An 18,830-nucleotide genomic window follows, 5' to 3' on the forward strand; every position below is an offset into this window, starting at 1 on the left:
AGGGTCATATAGCCAACAGCTCTCAGATACAGAGAGGAGGGTATCAGAACAGGGTCATATAGCCAACAGCTCTGAGAGGAGGGTACATGAGGTTATGGACCAGAACAGGGTCATATAGCCAACAGTTCTGAGAGGTGGGTACATGAGGTTATGGACCAGAACAGGGTCATATAGCCAACAGCTCTGAGAGGAGGGTACATGAGGTTATGGACCAGAACAGGGTCATATAGCCAACAGCTCTCAGATACAGAGAGGAGGGTATCAGAACAGGGTCATATTTGTTAATTAAACTGTAGAGAGCTGTTATCATCATCACTACAATAGTCTCTACTACCGGGGATTTAAGAACAGAAACTATTAAAACAGATATGAAATGCAGACAGTAAAAATATACTTTAATGTGTTGATTTGGTCAAACAACGCTGATGAGTGTCAGTGAGGTGTACAGTCACTAGTTGTGTCCTCACTCAGGAGGATAGGGGCCAGTGGGCGGTGGGGGAGGAGGGGGGAGGTGAGAGAAGGGGAGGTTGTGGTAGGGGTGAGAGGGGGGAGGGGACCAGGGGAAGGACATGTGGGGGGGAGGAGGGGGAGGATAGAGGGGGAAGTACTGGGGCTGGTAGGGGGGAGGGTAGGGGTAGTGGGGCTGGTGTGTGTAGTACGGAGCCCCTTCGTATCGGGGTGGGGGACCCCAGTTGTCACGGCGGGGTGGACGACTCTGTTGCAAAGGCCTCTGGGACACCTGTGGTCTGGTGACGGAATCTCTATCTGGAAGAGAAAGAAAATGAGGTCACACACACACAGGGGTTATACCCAATACCCAGTCAAATAACTGAATAGGGGAGACTGGGGCAGGGGGTTCCACATGTTGGTGTCTCTCCCAATCTACAGAGCGCTGTACAGCCCAATACCCAGTCTAATAACTGAATAGGGGAGACTGGGGCAGGGGGTTCCACATGTTGGTGTCTCTCCCAATCTACAGAGCGCTGTACAGCCCAATACCCAGTCTAATAACTGAATAGGGGAGACTGGGGCAGGGGGTTCCACATGTTGGTGTCTCTCCCAATCTACAGAGCGCTGTACAGCCCAATACCCAGTCTAATAACTGAATAGGGGAGACTGGGGCAGGGGTTCCACATGTTGGTGTCTCTCCCAATCTACAGAGTGCTGTACAGCCCAATACCCAGTCTAATAACTGAATAGGGAGACTGGGGCAGGGGTTCCACATGTTGGTGTCTCTCCCAATCTACAGAGCGCTGTACAGCCCAATACCCAGTCTAATAACTGAATAGGGGAGACTGGGGCAGGGGGTTCCACATGTTGGTGTCTCTCCCAATCTACAGAGTGCTGTACAGCCCAATACCCAGTCTAATAACTGAATAGGGGAGACTGGGGCAGGGGGTTCCACATGTTGGTGTCTCTCCCAATCTACAATCCTATCAAATGGAGATTCTAATGTGGGACGACATCGCAAGAGGTCACCCACCTGCTAAATCCATGTCAGCATCTCAAAACATTGAGGTGAATGTGTGTATTTTAGAGGTGAATGTGTGCATTTTAGAGGTGAATGTGTGCATTTTAGAGGTGAATGTGTGCATTTTAGAGGTGAATGTGTGTATTTTAGAGGTGAATGTGTGCATTTTAGAGGTGCATGTGTGCATTTTAGAGGTGAATGTGTGCATTTTAGAGGTGAATGTGTGCATTTTAGAGGTGCATGTGTGCATTTTAGAGGTGCATGTGTGCATTTTAGAGGTGCATGTGTGCATTTTAGAGGTGCATGTGTGCATTTTAGAGGTGCATGTGTGCATTTTAGAGGTGCATGTGTGCATTTTAGAGGTCAATGTGTGCATTTTAGAGGTGCATGTGCGCATTTTAGAGGTGAATGTGTGCATTTTAGAGGTGCATGTGTGCATTTTAGAGGTGCATGTGCGCATTTTAGAGGTGAATGTGTGCATTTTAGAGGTGCATGTGTGCATTTTAGAGGTGCATGTGCGCATTTTAGAGGTGCATGTGTGCATTTTAGAGGTGCATGTGTGCATTTTAGAGGTGAATGTGTGCATTTTAGAGGTCAATGTGCGCATTTTAGAGGTGCATGTGCGCATTTTAGAGGTGAATGTGTGCATTTTAGAGGTGAATGTGTGCATTTTAGAGGTGCATGTGTGCATTTTAGAGGTGAATGTGTGTATTTCAGAGGTGAATGTGTGTATTTTAGAGGTGAATGTGTGTATTTGTAGAGGTGAATGTGTGTATTTGTAGAGGTGAATGTGTGTATTTTAGAGGTGAATGTGTGTATTTTAGAGGTGAATGTGTGTATTTCTGAGTCGCTAGGTCAAGCCATGTGGAAATTAGCATCATAGTTTGCTAGGTCAAGCCATGTGGAAATTAGCATCATAGTTTGCTAGGTCAAGCCATGTGGAAATTAGCATCATAGTTTGCTAGGTCAAGCCATGTGGAAATTAGCATCATAGTTTGCTAGGTCAAGCCATGTGGAAATTAGCATCATAGTTTGCTAGGTCAAGCCATGTGGAAATTAGCATCGTGGTTTGCTTGGTCAAGCCATGTGGAAATTAGCATCATAGTTTGCTAGGTCAAGCCATGTGGAAATTAGCATCATAGTTTGCTAGGTCAAGCCATGTGGAAATTAGCATCGTGGTTTGCTTGGTCAAGTCATGTGGAAATTAGCATCATAGTTTGCTAGGTCAAGCCATGTGGAAATTAGCATCGTGGTTTGCTTGGTCAAGCCATGTGGAAATTAGCATCATAGTTATCTATGATAAGATAACCTATAGACCTACTGGTGTTGGGATACACCCCAGTTAACAGTGTGACACAGCCCCATTCTCCCCTAATCTGATGCTTTGCACTGTCACCCACAACATTTTCTTCCCATCGAATACAGACTGTGTGCTTTCTGTCCACGTGGTCACCAACAATATGCTTTGGGAACGCCCCATGTGCTCTGTGTTGATTGGCTCTTGAATTGCTCGTGTCAAAAGGAGGTCAAGCCGACGAGACCATCAGATTCTCCGGGAGAATTTCCACCAATGGCCTTCAACACACTCCAGACATCGTCCTGACATGAACTGAACGAAATTCACAGAGGTTTCAGAGTTGACCAGAAACAGTGTATGTTGTGTCTGACCTGGTTGTTGGTCAGCTCTCTGTCCTCTTTCTCTCTCACTCTTCTGAACATTCCCCTTCTTCTTCTTCCTTTTCATCTTCTGTTCTGCCTCGTCATCACTGAAGTCTAACGCCTGGAGAGAGGGGAGATAAGAGGACAGGACAGAGGACAGCGGAGAGACGAGAGGACAGAGGACAGACGAGAGGGGACAGGACAGAGGAGAGACGAGAGGGGACAGGACAGAGGAGACAGGACAGAGGAGAGACGAGGGGGGACAGGACAGAAGAGAGACGAGAGGGGACAGGACAGCGGAGAGAGGAGAGGACACAGGACAGCGGGGAGAGGAGAGACGAGAGGACAAGACAGCGGAGAGAGGAGAGACGAGAGGACAGGACAGCGGAGAGAGGAGAGACGAGAGGACAAGACAGCGGAGAGAGGAGAGACGAGAGAACAGGACAGCGGAGAGAGGAGAGACGAGAGGACAGGACAGCGGAGAGAGGGGGAAAGGGAAGAGGAGAGAAACTTTATTATCCAAAGAGAAATTTGTCTTGACATCTTAGATGCACCAACACAATACAAGTGTGTCCCCGAAATCTTACTAAAATTATATGCACTTTGTACTAATCATACTACATACTGTTTAGTATAAATATATTCAGTAAGCAACACAACATCATACCCTCAACCACACTGAGAAGGCTTCATCTAATCAGCAATTGTGTTGTTTGTTGATAGTCAGTCCTCTGGCGGCAGGTAGCAGGTAACCTAGCGGTTAGAGCGTTGGGCGGCAGGTAGCCTAGCGGTTAGAGCGTTGGGCGGCAGGTAGCCTAGCGGTTAGAGCGTTGGGTGGCAGGTAGCCTAGCGGTTAGAGCGTTTGGCGGCAGGTAACCTAGCGGTTTGAGCGTTTGGCGGCAGGTAGCCTAGCGGTTTGAGCGTTTGGCGGCAGGTAACCTAGCGGTTTGAGCGTTTGGCGGCAGGTAGCCTAGCGGTTAGAGCGTTGGGCGGCAGGTAGCCTAGCGGTTAGAGCGTTGGGCGGCAGGTAGCCTAGCGGTTTGAGCGTTTGGCGGCAGGTAGCCTAGCGGTTAGAGCGTTGGGCGGCAGGTAGCCTAGCGGTTAGAGCGTTTGGCGGCAGGTAGCCTAGCGGTTAGAGCGTTTGGCGGCAGGTAACCTAGCGGTTTGAGCGTTTGGCGGCAGGTAACCTAGCGGTTTGAGCGTTTGGCGGCAGGTAACCTAGCGGTTTGAGCGTTTGGCGGCAGGTAACCTAGCGGTTTGAGCGTTTGGCGGCAGGTAACCTAGCGGTTTGAGCGTTTGGCGGCGCAGGTAGCCTAGCGGTTAGAGCGTTGGGCGGCAGGTAGCCTAGCGGTTAGAGCGTTGGGCGGCAGGTAGCCTAGCGGTTTGAGCGTTGGGCGGCAGGTAACCTAGCGGTTTGAGCGTTTGGCGGCAGGTAACCTAGCGGTTTGAGCGTTTGGCGGCAGGTAGCCTAGCGGTTAGAGCGTTGGGCGGCAGGTAGCCTAGCGGTTTGAGCGTTGGGCGGCAGGTAGCCTAGCGGTTTGAGCGTTTGGCGGCAGGTAGCCTAGCGGTTAGAGCGTTGGGCGGCAGGTAGCCTAGCGGTTAGAGCGTTTGGCGGCAGGTAGCCTAGCGGTTAGAGCGTTTGGCGGCAGGTAACCTAGCGGTTTGAGCGTTTGGCGGCAGGTAACCTAGCGGTTTGAGCGTTTGGCGGCAGGTAACCTAGCGGTTTGAGCGTTTGGCGGCAGGTAACCTAGCGGTTTGAGCGTTTGGCGGCAGGTAACCTAGCGGTTTGAGCGTTTGGCGGCAGGTAGCCTAGCGGTTAGAGCGTTGGGCGGCAGGTAGCCTAGCGGTTAGAGCGTTGGGCGGCAGGTAGCCTAGCGGTTTGAGCGTTGGGCGGCAGGTAACCTAGCGGTTTGAGCGTTTGGCGGCAGGTAACCTAGCGGTTTGAGCGTTTGGCGGCAGGTAGCCTAGGGCCTGTGTGGCATTATCAGTAATGTGTGTTCCTCACCTCTGGTGGTGGTTCCTGGTCGTTCTTCCAGGAGGCGTCGGAGCCTTTCAACCTAAACACACACACACACACACACACACACACACACACACACACACACACACACACACACACACACACACACACACACACACACACACACACAAACACGTCAGCTTCAATTATACATGTGTGTACTGACCGTTGTAGCTGCTCAGTGAGGATGTAGAGGGTGTAGTCAGTGAGGATATAGAGGGTGTAGTCAGTGTGTACTGACTGTTGTAGCTGCTCAGTGAGGATATAGAGGGTGTAGTCAGTGTACTGACCGTTGTAGCTGCTCAGTGAGGATGTAGAGGGTGTAGTCAGTGAGGATATAGAGGGTGTAGTCAGTGAGGATATAAAGGGTGTAGTCAGTGTACTGACCGTTGTAGCTGCTCAGTGAGGATATAGAGGGTGTAGTCAGTGTACTGACCGTTGTAGCTGCTCAGTGAGGATATAGAGGGTGTAGTCAGTGAGGATATAGAGGGTGTAGTCAGTGAGGATATAGAGGGTGTAGTCAGTGAGGATATAGAGGGTGTAGTCAATGAGGATATAGAGGGTGTAGTCAGTGTACTGACCGTTGTAGCTGCTCAGTGAGGATGTAGAGGGTGTAGTCAGTGTGTACTGACCGTTGTAGCTGCTCAGTGAGGATATAGAGGGTGTAGTCAGTGTACTGACCGTAGTAGCTGCTCAGTGAGGATGTAGAGGGTGTAGTCAGTGAGGATATAGAGGGTGTAGTCAGTGAGGATGTAGAGGGTGTAGTCAATGAGGATATAGAGGGTGTAGTCAGTGTACTGACCGTTGTAGCTGCTCAGTGAGGATGTAGAGGGTGTAGTCGGTGAGGATATAGAGGGTGTAGTCAGTGAGGATATAGAGGGTGTAGTCAGTGAGGATATAGAGGGTGTAGTCGGTGAGGATATAGAGGGTGTAGTCAGTGTACTGACCGTCGTAGCTGCTCAGTGAGGATATAGAGGGTGTAGTCAGTGAGGATGTAGAGGGTGTAGTCAGTGTACTGACTGTTGTAGCTGCTCAGTGAGGATATAGAGGGTGTAGTCGGTGAAGATGTAGAGGGTGTAGTCAGTGTGTACTGACCGTTGTAGCTGCTCAGTGAGGATATAGAGGGTGTAGTCAGTGAGGATATAGAGGGTGTAGTCAGTGTGTACTGACCGTTGTAGCTGCTCAGTGAGGATATAGAGGGTGTAGTCAGTGAGGATATAGAGGGTGTAGTCAGTGTGTACTGACCGTTGTAGCTGCTCAGTGAGGATATAGAGGGTGTAGTCAGTGAGGATGTAGAGGGTGTAGTCAATGAGGATATAGAGGGTGTAGTCAGTGTACTGACTGTTGTAGCTGCTCAGTGAGGATATAGAGGGTGTAGTCAGTGTGTACTGACCGTCGTAGCTGCTCAGTGAGGATATAGAGGGTGTAGTCAGTGTACTGACCGTTGTAGCTGCTCAGTGAGGGTGTAGAGGGTGTAGTCGGTGAGGATATAGAGGGTGTAGTCAGTGTGTACTGACTGTTGTAGCTGCTCAGTGAGGATATAGAGGGTGTAGTCAGTGTACTGACCGTTGTAGCTGCTCAGTGAGGGTGTAGAGGGTGTAGTCGGTGAGGATATAGAGGGTGTAGTCAGTGTGTACTGACCGTTGTAGCTGCTCAGTGAGGGTGTAGAGGGTGTAGTCGGTGTACTGACCGTTGTAGCTGCTCAGTGAGGATGTAGAGGGTGTAGTCGGTGAGGATATAGAGGGTGTAGTCAGTGTACTGACCGTTGTAGCTGCTCAGTGAGGTTGTAGAGGGTGTAGTCAGTGTGTACTGACCGTTGTAGCTGCTCAGTGAGGGTGTAGAGGGTGTAGTCGGTGAGGATATAGAGGGTGTAGTCAGTGTGTACTGACCGTCGTAGCTGCTCAGTGAGGTTATAGAGGGTGTAGTCAGTGTACTGACCGTTGTAGCTGCTCAGTGAGGATGTAGAGGGTGTAGTCAGTGAGGATATAGAGGGTGTAGTCAATGAGGATATAGAGGGTGTAGTCAGTGTGTACTGACCGTCGTAGCTGCTCAGTGAGGTTATAGAGGGTGTAGTCAGTGTACTGACCGTTGTAGCTGCTCAGTGAGGATATAGAGGGTGTAGTCGGTGAGGATATAGAGGGTGTAGTCAGTGTGTACTGACCGTTGTAGCTGCTCAGTGAGGATGTAGAGGGTGTAGTCGGTGTGTACTGACCGTTGTAGCTGCTCAGTGAGGATATAGAGGGTGTAGTCGGTGAGAGACGGGGCGTAGAACATGGAGTCCTTCAGCTTCACTCCTCTCTCTGCGATGTCACTCTCTGAGTTAAACCTCAACACATAGAAGGGACTGGAGACCGGCCCGAACACCTCAAATACCTGAGGAGGAGAGAGAGTTAAACCTCAACACATAGAAGGGACTGGAGACCGGCCCGAACACCTCAAATACCTGAGGAGGAGAGAGAGTTAAACCTCAACACATAGAAGGGACTGGAGACCGGCCCGAACACCTCAAATACCTGAGGAGGAGAGAGAGTTAAACCTCAACACATAGAAGGGACTGGAGACCGGCCCGAACACCTCAAATACCTGAGGAGGAGAGAGAGAGTTAAACCTCAACACATAGAAGGGACTGGAGACCGGCCCGAACACCTCAAATACCTGAGGAGGAGAGAGTTAAACCTCAACACATAGAAGGGACTGGAGACCGGCCCGAACACCTCAAATACCTGAGGAGGAGAGAGAGAGTTAAACCTCAACACATAGAAGGGACTGGAGACCGGCCCGAACACTCTCAAATACCTGAGGAGGAGAGAGAGTTAAACCTCAACACATAGAAGGGACTGGAGACCGGCCCGAACACCTCAAATACCTGAGGAGGAGAGAGAGTTAAACCTCAACACATAGAAGGGACTGGAGACCGGCCCGAACACCTCAAATACCTGAGGAGGAGAGAGAGTTAAACCTCAACACATAGAAGGGACTGGAGACCGGCCCGAACACCTCAAATACCTGAGGAGGAGAGAGAGTTAAACCTCAACACATAGAAGGGACTGGAGACCGGCCCGAACACCTCAAATACCTGAGGAGGAGAGAGAGTTAAACCTCAACACATAGAAGGGACTGGAGACCGGCCCGAACACCTCAAATACCTGAGGAGGAGAGAGAGAGTTAAACCTCAACACATAGAAGGGACTGGAGACCGGCCCGAACACCTCAAATACCTGAGGAGGAGAGAGAGTTAAACCTCAACACATAGAAGGGACTGGAGACCGTTGAACACCTCAAATACCTGAGGAGGAGAGAGAGTTAAACCTCAACACATAGAAGGGACTGGAGACCGGCCCGAACACCTCAAATACCTGAGGAGGAGAGAGAGTTAAACCTCAACACATAGAAGGGACTGGAGACCGGCCCGAACACATCAAATACCTGAGGAGGAGAGAGAGAGTTAAACCTCAACACATAGAAGGGACTGGAGACCGGCCCGAACACCTCAAATACCTGAGGAGGAGAGAGAGAGTTAAACCTCAACACATAGAAGGGACTGGAGACTAACCCAACACCTCAAATACCTGAGGAGGAGAGAGAGAGTTAAACCTCAACACATAGAAGGGACTGGAGACCGGGACGAACACCTCAAATACCTGAGGAGGAGAGAGTTAAACCTCAACACATAGAAGGGACTGGAGACCGGTCCTCAAATACCTGAGGAGGAGAGAGAGTTAAACCTCAACACATAGAAGGGACTGGAGACCGGCCCGAACACCTCAAATACCTGAGGAGGAGAGAGAGAGTTAAACCTCAACACATAGAAGGGACTGGAGACCGGCCCGAACACCTCAAATACCTGAGGAGGAGAGAGAGAGTTAAACCTCAACACATAGAAGGGACTGGAGACCGGCCCGAACACCTCAAATACCTGAGGAGGAGAGAGAGTTAAACCTCAACACATAGAAGGGACTGGAGACCGGCCCGAACACCTCAAATACCTGAGGAGGAGAGAGAGAGTTAAACCTCAACACATAGAAGGACTGGAGACCGGCCCGGTCCTCAAATACCTGAGGAGGAGAGAGAGTTAAACCTCAACACATAGAAGGGACTGGAGACCGGCCCGAACACCTCAAATACCTGAGGAGGAGAGAGAGTTAAACCTCAACACATAGAAGGGACTGGAGACCGGTTGGAACACCTCAAATACCTGAGGAGGAGAGAGAGTTAAACCTCAACACATAGAAGGGACTGGAGACCGGCCCGAACACCTCAAATACCTGAGGAGGAGAGAGAGTTAAACCTCAACACATAGAAGGGACTGGAGACCGGCCCGAACACCTCAAATACCTGAGGAGGAGGACTGTGTGTGTGGGAGGGGGGTATTCTGAGCACTCCTCCCCGGGAGCCCCTCTTACCTTGCCCACGGCCAGCCTATCAGAGTTGAAGATGACGCTGTCGTCCTTCAGAGGGGGCGTGTCCTTCAATGACTGAATGATCACTGTTGAGGAAACACAACAGACACCAAGAGGGGTCAGGGGGGTGTAATGTGAAGGGCAGGGGCATTCAGTCACCAAGAGGGGTCAGGGGCATTCAGTCACCAAGAGGGGTCAGGGGCATTCAGTCACCAACCCAGCTGTTGGATGATACTGGTCCTAGGGGGAGGGACTAACCCAGCTGTTGGATGATACTGGTCCTAGGGGGAGGGACTAACCCAGCTGTTGGATGATACTGGTCCTAGGGGGAGGGACTAACCCAGCTGTTGGATGATACTGGTCCTAGGGGGAGGGACTAACCCAGCTGTTGGATGATACTGGTCCTAGGGGGAGGGACTAACCCAGCTGTTGGATGATACTGGTCCTAGGGGGAGGGACTAACCCAGCTGTTGGATGATACTGGTCCTAGGGGGAGGGACTAACCCAGCTGTTGGATGATACTGGTCCTAGGGGGAGGGACTAACCCAGCTGTTGGATGATACTGGTCCTAGGGGGAGGGACTAACCCAGCTGTTGGATGATACTGGTCCTAGGGGGAGGGACTAACCCAGCTGTTGGATGATACTGGTCCTAGGGGGAGGGACTAACCCAGCTGTTGGATGATACTGGTCCTAGGGGGAGGGACTAACCCAGCTGTTGGATGATACTGGTCCTAGGGGAGGGACTAACCCAGCTGTTGGATGATACTGGTCCTAGGGGGAGGGACTAACCCAGCTGTTGGATGATACTGGTCCTAGGGGGAGGGACTAACCCAGCTGTCGGATGATACTGGTCCTAGGGGGAGGGACTAACCCAGCTGTCGGATGATACTGGTCCTAGGGGGAGGGACTAACCCAGCTGTCGGATGATACTGGTCCTAGGGGGAGGGACTAACCCAGCTGTTGGATGATACTGGTCCTAGGGGGAGGGACTAACCCAGCTGTTGGATGATACTGGTCCTAGGGGAGGGACTAACCCAGCTGTTGGATGATACTGGTCCTAGGGGGAGGGACTAACCCAGCTGTTGGATGATACTGGTCCTAGGGGGAGGGACTAACCCAGCTGTTGGATGATACTGGTCCTAGGGGGAGGGACTAACCCAGCTGTTGGATGATACTGGTGACTGATCCTAGGGGCAGTATCTCCGCCTCCTCTGGTAGAACAACCGTCAACTCCTCGACAGCAGGCAACTCCTACACACACAAACACACATTTCATTTTCACGTGAATACAGCGCTCATTTTATTTTTACTCACATGAAGTTCTGAATTCCCAGAGTAGAGGTCAGGAGTTAGAGAGAGGCCAGGGGTCAGAGAGAGGCCAGGGGTTAGAGAGAGGCCAGGGGTTAGAGAGAGGCCAGGGGTTAGAGAGAGGCCAGGGGTTAGAGAGAGGCCAGGGGTTAGAGAGAGGCCAGGGGTTAGAGAGAGGCCAGGGGTCAGAGAGAGGCCAGGGGTTAGAGAGAGGCCAGGGGTTAGAGAGAGGCCAGGGGTCAGAGAGAGGCCAGGGGTTAGAGAGAAGCCAGGGGTCAGAGAGAAGCCAGGGGTCAGAGAGAGGCCAGGGGTCAGAGAGAGGCCAGGGGTTAGAGAGAGGCCAGGGGTTAGAGAGAGGCCAGGGGTTAGAGAGAGGCCAGGGGTTAGAGAGAGGCCAGGGGTTAGAGAGAGGTCAGGGGTACCTCAGGCAGGATCTCATCCAGGGTTTTGATGGAACAGGGTTTCCTTGCCCGACTGAAGCCTTCGTCGTCATCATCATCTTCATCTGCCTGACCTAACACAACAGCCAGCGTCACACCGGAGGAAGAGGAGTCTGAATCACTGTCTGAGGAGGAGCTGCTGCTGTCCCGCTGGTCCCTGACACACACACCGTCCTGTAACATCAGCAGTACCTGGGGGGTCCTGAGAGGGGTCCTGGGGGGGGTCCTGGGAGAGGTATTGGTGGGGGTCCTGGGGAAGGTGTGTGTGTGTGGTTCCATCTTCCAGCTCGGAGCTCGAGACAGAGCTGAGATTCTCTGTAACCTCCATCTCCTCTGCTCCTCCCGTTAACTCTCCCGGTAAACGGCTGTCTGAGGTCCCGGAGGTCAGTCCCTGAGGTTCTGTCTCAGCTGTGCATCCGTCCTCCAGGTGCTTGGTGCTGGTACCGTTGTTCAGTTCCAGTTCCTCTCCGTGTGCTGAGCTCTGAAGAACCTCCGGTACCAAAGCCGCCTCCTCTGGCTGGGCCTCCATCCCGTTGCTGGGTAGAGACTATCACACCTGGGGACAAAGACAGCTACAATCAGCTGGGTAATAGTCACTAGGAACCACACAGAACGGAAGCTTACAGACGCAAACGGAACAAAGCGTGAGGGCTAAGAAACGCTTAGGCCTAGTTTTGTTGCAAAACTTTGTTGTACTTTGTGCACTAATGAATACACCCCTGGTTGCCTCACAAACCACAGTGTTGATCTGTACAATCTGGACCTGGATTCTCTGCCCACACAACCACTAAGCAATAAAGTAGCTCTCATCTAGTATCTATGGCTCAGTCAAACAGTAACCTGTTCAGTTACCAAACCAGGGTGGAGGAGGTGGAACCGCTCAGAGTGGTGATCTGCTCTGATTGGGCTGCAGTGTTGAGTCGTGTGAAGACCGGTAGGTCAGATAGAGGAGACTTGTTCAGAGTGGTGATCTGCTCTGATTGGGCTGCAGTGTTGAGTCGTGTGAAGACCGGTAGGTCAGATAGAGGAGACTTGTTCAGAGTGGTGATCTGCTCTGATTGGGCTGCAGTTTTGAGTCGTGTGAAGACCGGTAGGTCAGATAGAGGAGACTTGTTCAGAGTGGTGATCTGCTCTGATTGGGCTGCAGTGTTGAGTCGTGTGAAGACCGGTAGGTCAGATAGAGGAGACTTGTTCAGAGTGGTGATCTGCTCTGATTGGGCTGCAGTGTTGAGTCGTGTGAAGACCGGTAGGGCAGATAGAGGAGACTTGCTTATGGAGACGATGGTGCTGTTAATGGGATTGGAGAGGATGGGAAAACGGTAAGCTTTTGTTGGGTTCCACCCATGTTGGTGTGGAGGGTCGAAGTCGAGTTAAATAAAGATTAAATAAAGGTGAAAAAATAATAATAATAATTCAGCAAAACCGGTGTCCAAAAATACAGATTTCCGATTGTTATGACCCTTCAATGCCAAACATCTCCAATCCAAAATTAAATCTAGAATCGGCTTCCTATTTCACAACAAAGCATCCTTCACTCATGCTGCCAAACATACCCTTGTAAAACTGACCATCCTACCAATCCTCGACTTCGGTGATGTCATTTACAAAATAGCCTCCAATACCCTACTCAACAAGTTGGATGCAGTCTATCACAGCCATCCGTTTTGTCACCAAAGCCCCATATACTACCCACCACTGCGACCTGTACGCTCTCGTTGGCTGGCCCTCGCTTCATACTCGTCGCCAAACCCACTGGCTCCATGTCATTACATTTACATTTAAGTCATTTAGCAGACGCTCTTATCCAGAGCGACTTACAAATTGGTGAATTCACCTTCGGACATCAGTGGAACAGCCACTTTACAATAGTGCATCTAAATCATTTAAGGGGGGTTGAGAAGGATTGCTTTATCCTATCCTAGGTATTCCTTGAAGAGGTGGGGTTTCAGGTGTCTCCGGAAGGTGGTGATTGACTCCGCTGTCCTGGCGTCGTGAGGGAGTTTGTTCCACCATTGGGGGGCCAGAGCAGCGAACAGTTTTGACTGGGCTGAGCGGGAACTGTACTTCCTCAGTGTCATCTACAAGACCCTGCTAGGTAAAGTCCCCCCTTATCTCAGCTCGCTGGTCAACATAGCATCTCCCATAGTATAGGTATATCTCTCTAGTCACCCCCAAAACCAATTCTTTCTTTGGCCGCCTCTCCTTCCAGTACTCTGCTGCCAATGACTGGAACGAACTACAAAAAACACTGAAACTGGAAACACTTATCTCCCTCACGAGCTTTAAGCACCAACTGTCAGAGCAGCTCACAGATTACTGCACCTGTACATAGCCCACCTATAATTTAGCCCAAACAACTTGCTCTTTCCATACTGTATTTATTTTATTGTTTTATTTTATTTTGCTCCTTTGCACCCCATTATTTCTCTCTCTACTTTGCACATTCCTCCATTGCAAATCTACCATTCCAGTGTTTTACTTGCTAAATTGTATTTACTTTGCCACCATGGCCTTTTTTTGCCTTTACCTCCCTTATCTCACCTCATTTGCTCACACCGTATATAGACTTGTTTATACTGTATTATTGACTGTATGTTTGTTTTACTCCATGTGTAACTCTATGTCGTTGTATGTGTCGAACTGCATTGCTTTATCTTGGCCAGGTCGCAGTTGCAAATGAGAACTTGTTCTCAACTGGCCTACCTGGTTAAATAAAGTTGAAATAAAATAATTTAAAAAATGAAAACTTGAAATCGGCCCAAATTAATCGGTCGACCACTAATCGTAATAATGACAATTACAACAATACTGAATGAACACTTATTTTAACTTAATACATCAATAAAATCAATTCAGCCTCAAATAAATAATGAAACATTCAATTTGGTTTAAATAATGCAAAAACAAAGTGTTGGAGAAGAAAGTAAAAGTGCAATTTGTGCCATGTAAGAAAGCTAACGTTTCAGTTCCTTGCTCAGAACATGAGAACATATGAAAGCTGGTGGTTCCTTTAAACATGAGTCTTCAATATTCCCAGGTAAGAAGTTTTAGGTTGTAGTTATTATAGGACTATTTCTCTCTATACCATTTGTATTTCATATACCTTTTGACTATTGGATGTTCTAATAGGTACTTTAGTATTGCCAGCCTAATCTCGGGAGTTGATAGGCTTGAAGTCATAAACAGCGCAATGCTTGAAGAGCACAGTGAAGAGCTGCTGGCAAACGCAGGAAAGTGCTGTTTGGATGAATGTTTACGAGCCTGCTGCTGTTTACCAATGCTCAGTCAGACTGCTCTATCAAATCATAGACTTAATTATAATACACACAGAAATACGAGCCTTAGGTCATTAATATGGTCAAATCTGGAAACTATAATTTCGAAAACAAGACGTTTATTCTTTCAGTGAAATATGGAACCGTTACGTATTTTATCTAACGGGTGGCATCCCTAAGTCTAAATATTGCTGTTACATTGCACAACCTTCAATGTTATGTCATAATTATGTACAATTCTGGCAAATTATAATTATGGTCTTTGTTAGGAAGAAATGGTCTTCACACAGTTCGCGACGAGCCAGGCAGCCCAAACTGCTTGCACAGAACGCAAGAGAAGTGACAACTTCCCTAGTGAAAAGAAATTCATGTTAGCCGGCAATATTAACTAAATATGCAGGTTAAAAAATATATACTTGTGTATTGACTTTTAAGAAAGGCATTGATGTTTATGGTTAGGTACATTGCTGCAGCGACAGCGCTTTTTTTTCTCTCGCAAACGCGCTTGTTAAAACACCCGTTGGCGAAGTAGGCTGTGATTCGATAAATTAACAGGCACCGCATCGATCATATGCAACGCAGGACACGATAAACTAGAAATATCATCAACCATGTGTAGTTAACTAGTGATTATGTTAAGATTGATTGTTTTTTATAAGATACGTTTAATGCTAGCTAGCACCTTACCGTGGCTCCTTGCTGCACTCGCATAACAGGTCGTCAGCCTGCCACGCAGTCTCCTCGTGGAGTGCAATGTAATCGGCCATTCTGATTAATCATCGACCTCCAGTAACAACATTCCAAATGTGTTTAGTAGCGTCTAGTCTACATGTGGCATTAGTTCCACCGTTTGTATCCGTTTCAATGGATGTACTTTATTTTTAGCGTGAACTACAAACTCCTCTATTGCGGATAAATGGCTTCACATAGGATAGATTACTCTCAACGTGCCCCTTATTCAGAATGTAGTCATGGCATGCTTGGTCCAATCAGTGGGTTAGGGTTAACTAACCCGCCCCATTGGTTACTTCATACTTCCGGCGCCGACAGAGATGGCCGCCTCGCTTCGCGTTCCTAGGAAACTATGCAGTTTTGTGTTTTTCTACGTGTTATGTCTTACATTAGTACCCCAGGTCATCTTAGCTTTCATTACATACAGTCGAGAAGAACTACTGAATATAAGATCTGCGTCAACTCACCATCAGTACGACCAAGAATATGTTTTTCGCGACGCGGATCCTGTGTTCTGCCTTACAAACAGGACAACGGAATGGATCGCATGCAGCGACCCAAAAAAACGACTCTGAAAAAGAGGGAAACGAGGCGGTCTTCTGGTCAGACTCCGGAGACGGGCACACCGTGCACCACTCCCTAGCATTCTTCTTGCCAATGTCCAGTCTCTTGACAGCAAGGTTGATGAAATCCGAGCAAGGGTAGCATTCCAGAGGGACATCAGAGACTGTAACGTTCTGTGCTTCACGGAAACATGGCTCACTGGAGAGACGCTATCCGAAGCGGTGCAGCCAACGGGTTTCTCCACGCATCGCGCCGACAGAAACAAACACCTTTCTGGTAAGAAGAGGGGTGGGGGCGTATGCCTTATGGCTAACGAGACATGGTGCGATGAAAGAAACATACAGGAACTCAAATCCTTCTGTTCACCTGATTTAGAATTCCTCACAATCAAATGTAGACCGCATTATCTACCAAGAGAATTCTCTTCGATTATAATCACAGCCGTATATATCCCCCCAAGCAGACACATCGATGGCTCTGAACAAACTTTATTTAACTCTTTGCAAACTGGAAACCATTTATCCGGAGGCTGCATTCATTGTAGCTGGGGATTTTAACAAGGCTAATCTGAAAACAAGACTCCCTAAATTTTATCAGCATATCGATTGCGCAACCAGGGGTGGAAAAACCTTGGATCACTGTTACTCTAACTTCCGCGACTCATATAAGGCCCTGCCCCGCCCCCCTTTCGGAAAAGCTGACCACGACTCCATTTTGCTGATCCCTACCTACAGACAGAAACTGAAACAAGAAGCTCCCACGCTGAGGTCTGTCCAACGCTGGTCCGACCAAGCTGATTCCACACTCCAAGACTGCTTCCATCACGTGGACTGGGACATGTTTCGTATTGCGTCAGATAACAACATTGACGAATACGCTGATTCGGTGTGCGAGTTCATTAGAACGTGCGTTGAAGATGTCGTTCCCATAGCAACGATTAAAACATTCCCTAACCAGAAACCGTGGATTGATGGCAGCATTCGCGTGAAACTGAAAGCGCGAACCACTGCTTTCAATCAGGGCAAGGTGTCTGGTAATGTGACTGAATACAAACAGTGCAGCTATTCCCTCCGTAAGGCTATCAAACAAGCTAAGCGTCAGTACAGAGACAAAGTAGAATCTCAATTCAACGGCTCAGACACAAGAGGCATGTGGCAGGGTCTACAGTCAATCACGGACTACAGGAAGAAATCCAGCCCAGTCACGGACCAGGATGTCTTGCTCCCAGGCAGACTAATTAACTTTTTTGCCCGCTTTGAGGACAATACAGTGCCACTGACACGGCCTGCAACGGAAACATGCGGTCTCTCCTTCACTGCAGCCGAGGTGAGTAAAACATTTAAACGTGTTAACCCTCGCAAGGCTGCAGGCCCAGACGTCATCCCCAGCCGCGCCCTCAGACCATGCGCAGACCAGCTGGCTGGTGTGTTTACGGAGATATTCAATCAATCCCTAAAACCAGACTGCTGTTCCCACATGCTTCAAGAGGGCCACCATTGTTCCTGTTCCCAAGAAAGCTAAGGTAACTGAGCTAAACGACTACCGCCCAGTAGCACTCACTTCCATCATCATGAAGTGCTTTGAGAGACTAGTCAAGGACCATATCACCTCCACCCTACCTGACACCCTAGACCCACTCCAATTTGCTTACCGCCCAAATAGGTCCACAGACGATGCAATCTCAACCACACTGCACACTGCCCTAACCCACCTGGACAAGAGGAATACCTATGTGAGAATGCTGTTCATCGACTACAGCTCGGCTTTCAACACCATAGTACCCTCCAAGCTCGGGACCCTTGGTCTCGACCCCGCCCTGTGCAACTGGGTACTGGACTTCCTGACGGGCCGCCCTCAGGTGGTGAGGGTAGGTAACAACATCTCCTCACCGCTGATCCTCAACACTGGGACCCCACAAGGGTGCGTTCTGAGCCCTCTCCTGTACTCCCTGTTCACCCACGACTGCGTGGCCACGCACGCCTCCAACTCAATCATCAAGTTTGCGGACGACACAACAGTGGTAGGCTTGATTACCAACAACGACAAGACGGCCTACAGGGAGGAGGTGAGGGCTAGTGATAAATATATCACTAGCCACTTTAAACAATGCTACCTTATATAATGTTACTTACGCTACATTATTAATCTCATATGCATACGTATATACTGTACTCTATATCATTGACTGCATCCTTATGTAATACACGTATCACTAGCCACTTTAACTATGCCACTTTGTTTACATACTCATCTCATATGTATATACTGTACTCGATACCATCTACTGTATCTTGCCTATGCTGCTCTGTACCATCACTCATTCATATATCCTTATGTACATATTCTTTATCCCCTTACACTGTGTATAAGACAGTAGTTTAGGAATTGTTAGATTACTTGTTGGTTATTACTGCATTGTCGGAACTAGAAGCACAAGCATTTCGCTACACTCGCATTAACATCTGCTAACCATGTGTATGTGACAAATAAAATTTGATTTGATTTCTGGTATTCGCTAACTTTAGAACTAGCTGTATAGCTAGTATACCAGCCATATATATTGAAGAAATACGTTTTACAATCGGAGTTCATAGCACAGGAGTTAAACTCGTAGCTAGCTAACGTTAGCTGGTCCACTAGTTAATAAAACAGTTATGTAGCTTGGTTGGCATTCTCAGAACCAGATAACGTTACTGTTAGTCAGCGTTTTAAATTGTCCTTGGTATTGTATCGCCAATTCTGTATTATACCGGTGGCATTATTACAATGTTGTTTATCATATTGCAAACGTGTAGATGAAGATGGACTTACGTTCGAGTAGTTAAGGCTACAAAGCTGTTCTCTCTGCAGTCTGCTCTCTGCTACTCTCAGTAACGTTACTCTGCTGTTCGCAACACGTTTTGATTCGGAAACAACGTGGTCTTGTTGTCTTCCGGGTTGTGGAACTTTTCTTTCGGCCG

General features: G+C 48.8%; 1 protein-coding gene across 1 annotated transcript; it reads right to left on the bottom strand.

The window, feature by feature from the left end:
* Nucleotides 1–369: 369 nt before the first annotated feature.
* On the bottom strand, nucleotides 370–18,818 carry LOC135507245 (H/ACA ribonucleoprotein complex non-core subunit NAF1-like). The gene is made up of 8 exons (XM_064926841.1): nucleotides 18,682–18,818; nucleotides 11,282–11,855; nucleotides 10,709–10,802; nucleotides 9,554–9,636; nucleotides 7,363–7,523; nucleotides 5,136–5,187; nucleotides 3,140–3,251; nucleotides 370–765 (listed from the first exon to the last, which is right to left on the bottom strand). The coding sequence occupies exons 2-8, from the start codon at nucleotides 11,576–11,578 to the stop codon at nucleotides 464–466; spliced, it is 1,101 nt and encodes a 366-aa protein (XP_064782913.1). The 5' UTR covers nucleotides 11,579–11,855; nucleotides 18,682–18,818; the 3' UTR covers nucleotides 370–463.
* Nucleotides 18,819–18,830: the final 12 nt, after the last annotated feature.

Source organism: Oncorhynchus masou, chromosome 20 (assembly GCF_036934945.1).
Source record: "Oncorhynchus masou masou isolate Uvic2021 chromosome 20, UVic_Omas_1.1, whole genome shotgun sequence".
NCBI classification, from domain to species: Eukaryota; Metazoa; Chordata; class Actinopteri; order Salmoniformes; family Salmonidae; genus Oncorhynchus; species Oncorhynchus masou.

Coding starts and splice junctions, on each gene's coding strand:
- LOC135507245 (XM_064926841.1), bottom strand. CDS start 11,578: ATGGAACCACACACACACACCTTCCCCAGGACCCCCACCAATACCTCT. Junction 10,803..11,281: donor TGGATGAGATCCTGCCTGAG/GTACCCCTGACC, acceptor TTGTGTGTGTAG/GAGTTGCCTGCTGTCGAGGA. Junction 7,524..9,553: donor ATAGGCTGGCCGTGGGCAAG/GTAAGAGGGGCT, acceptor TCTCCTCCTCAG/GTATTTGAGGTGTTCGGGCC.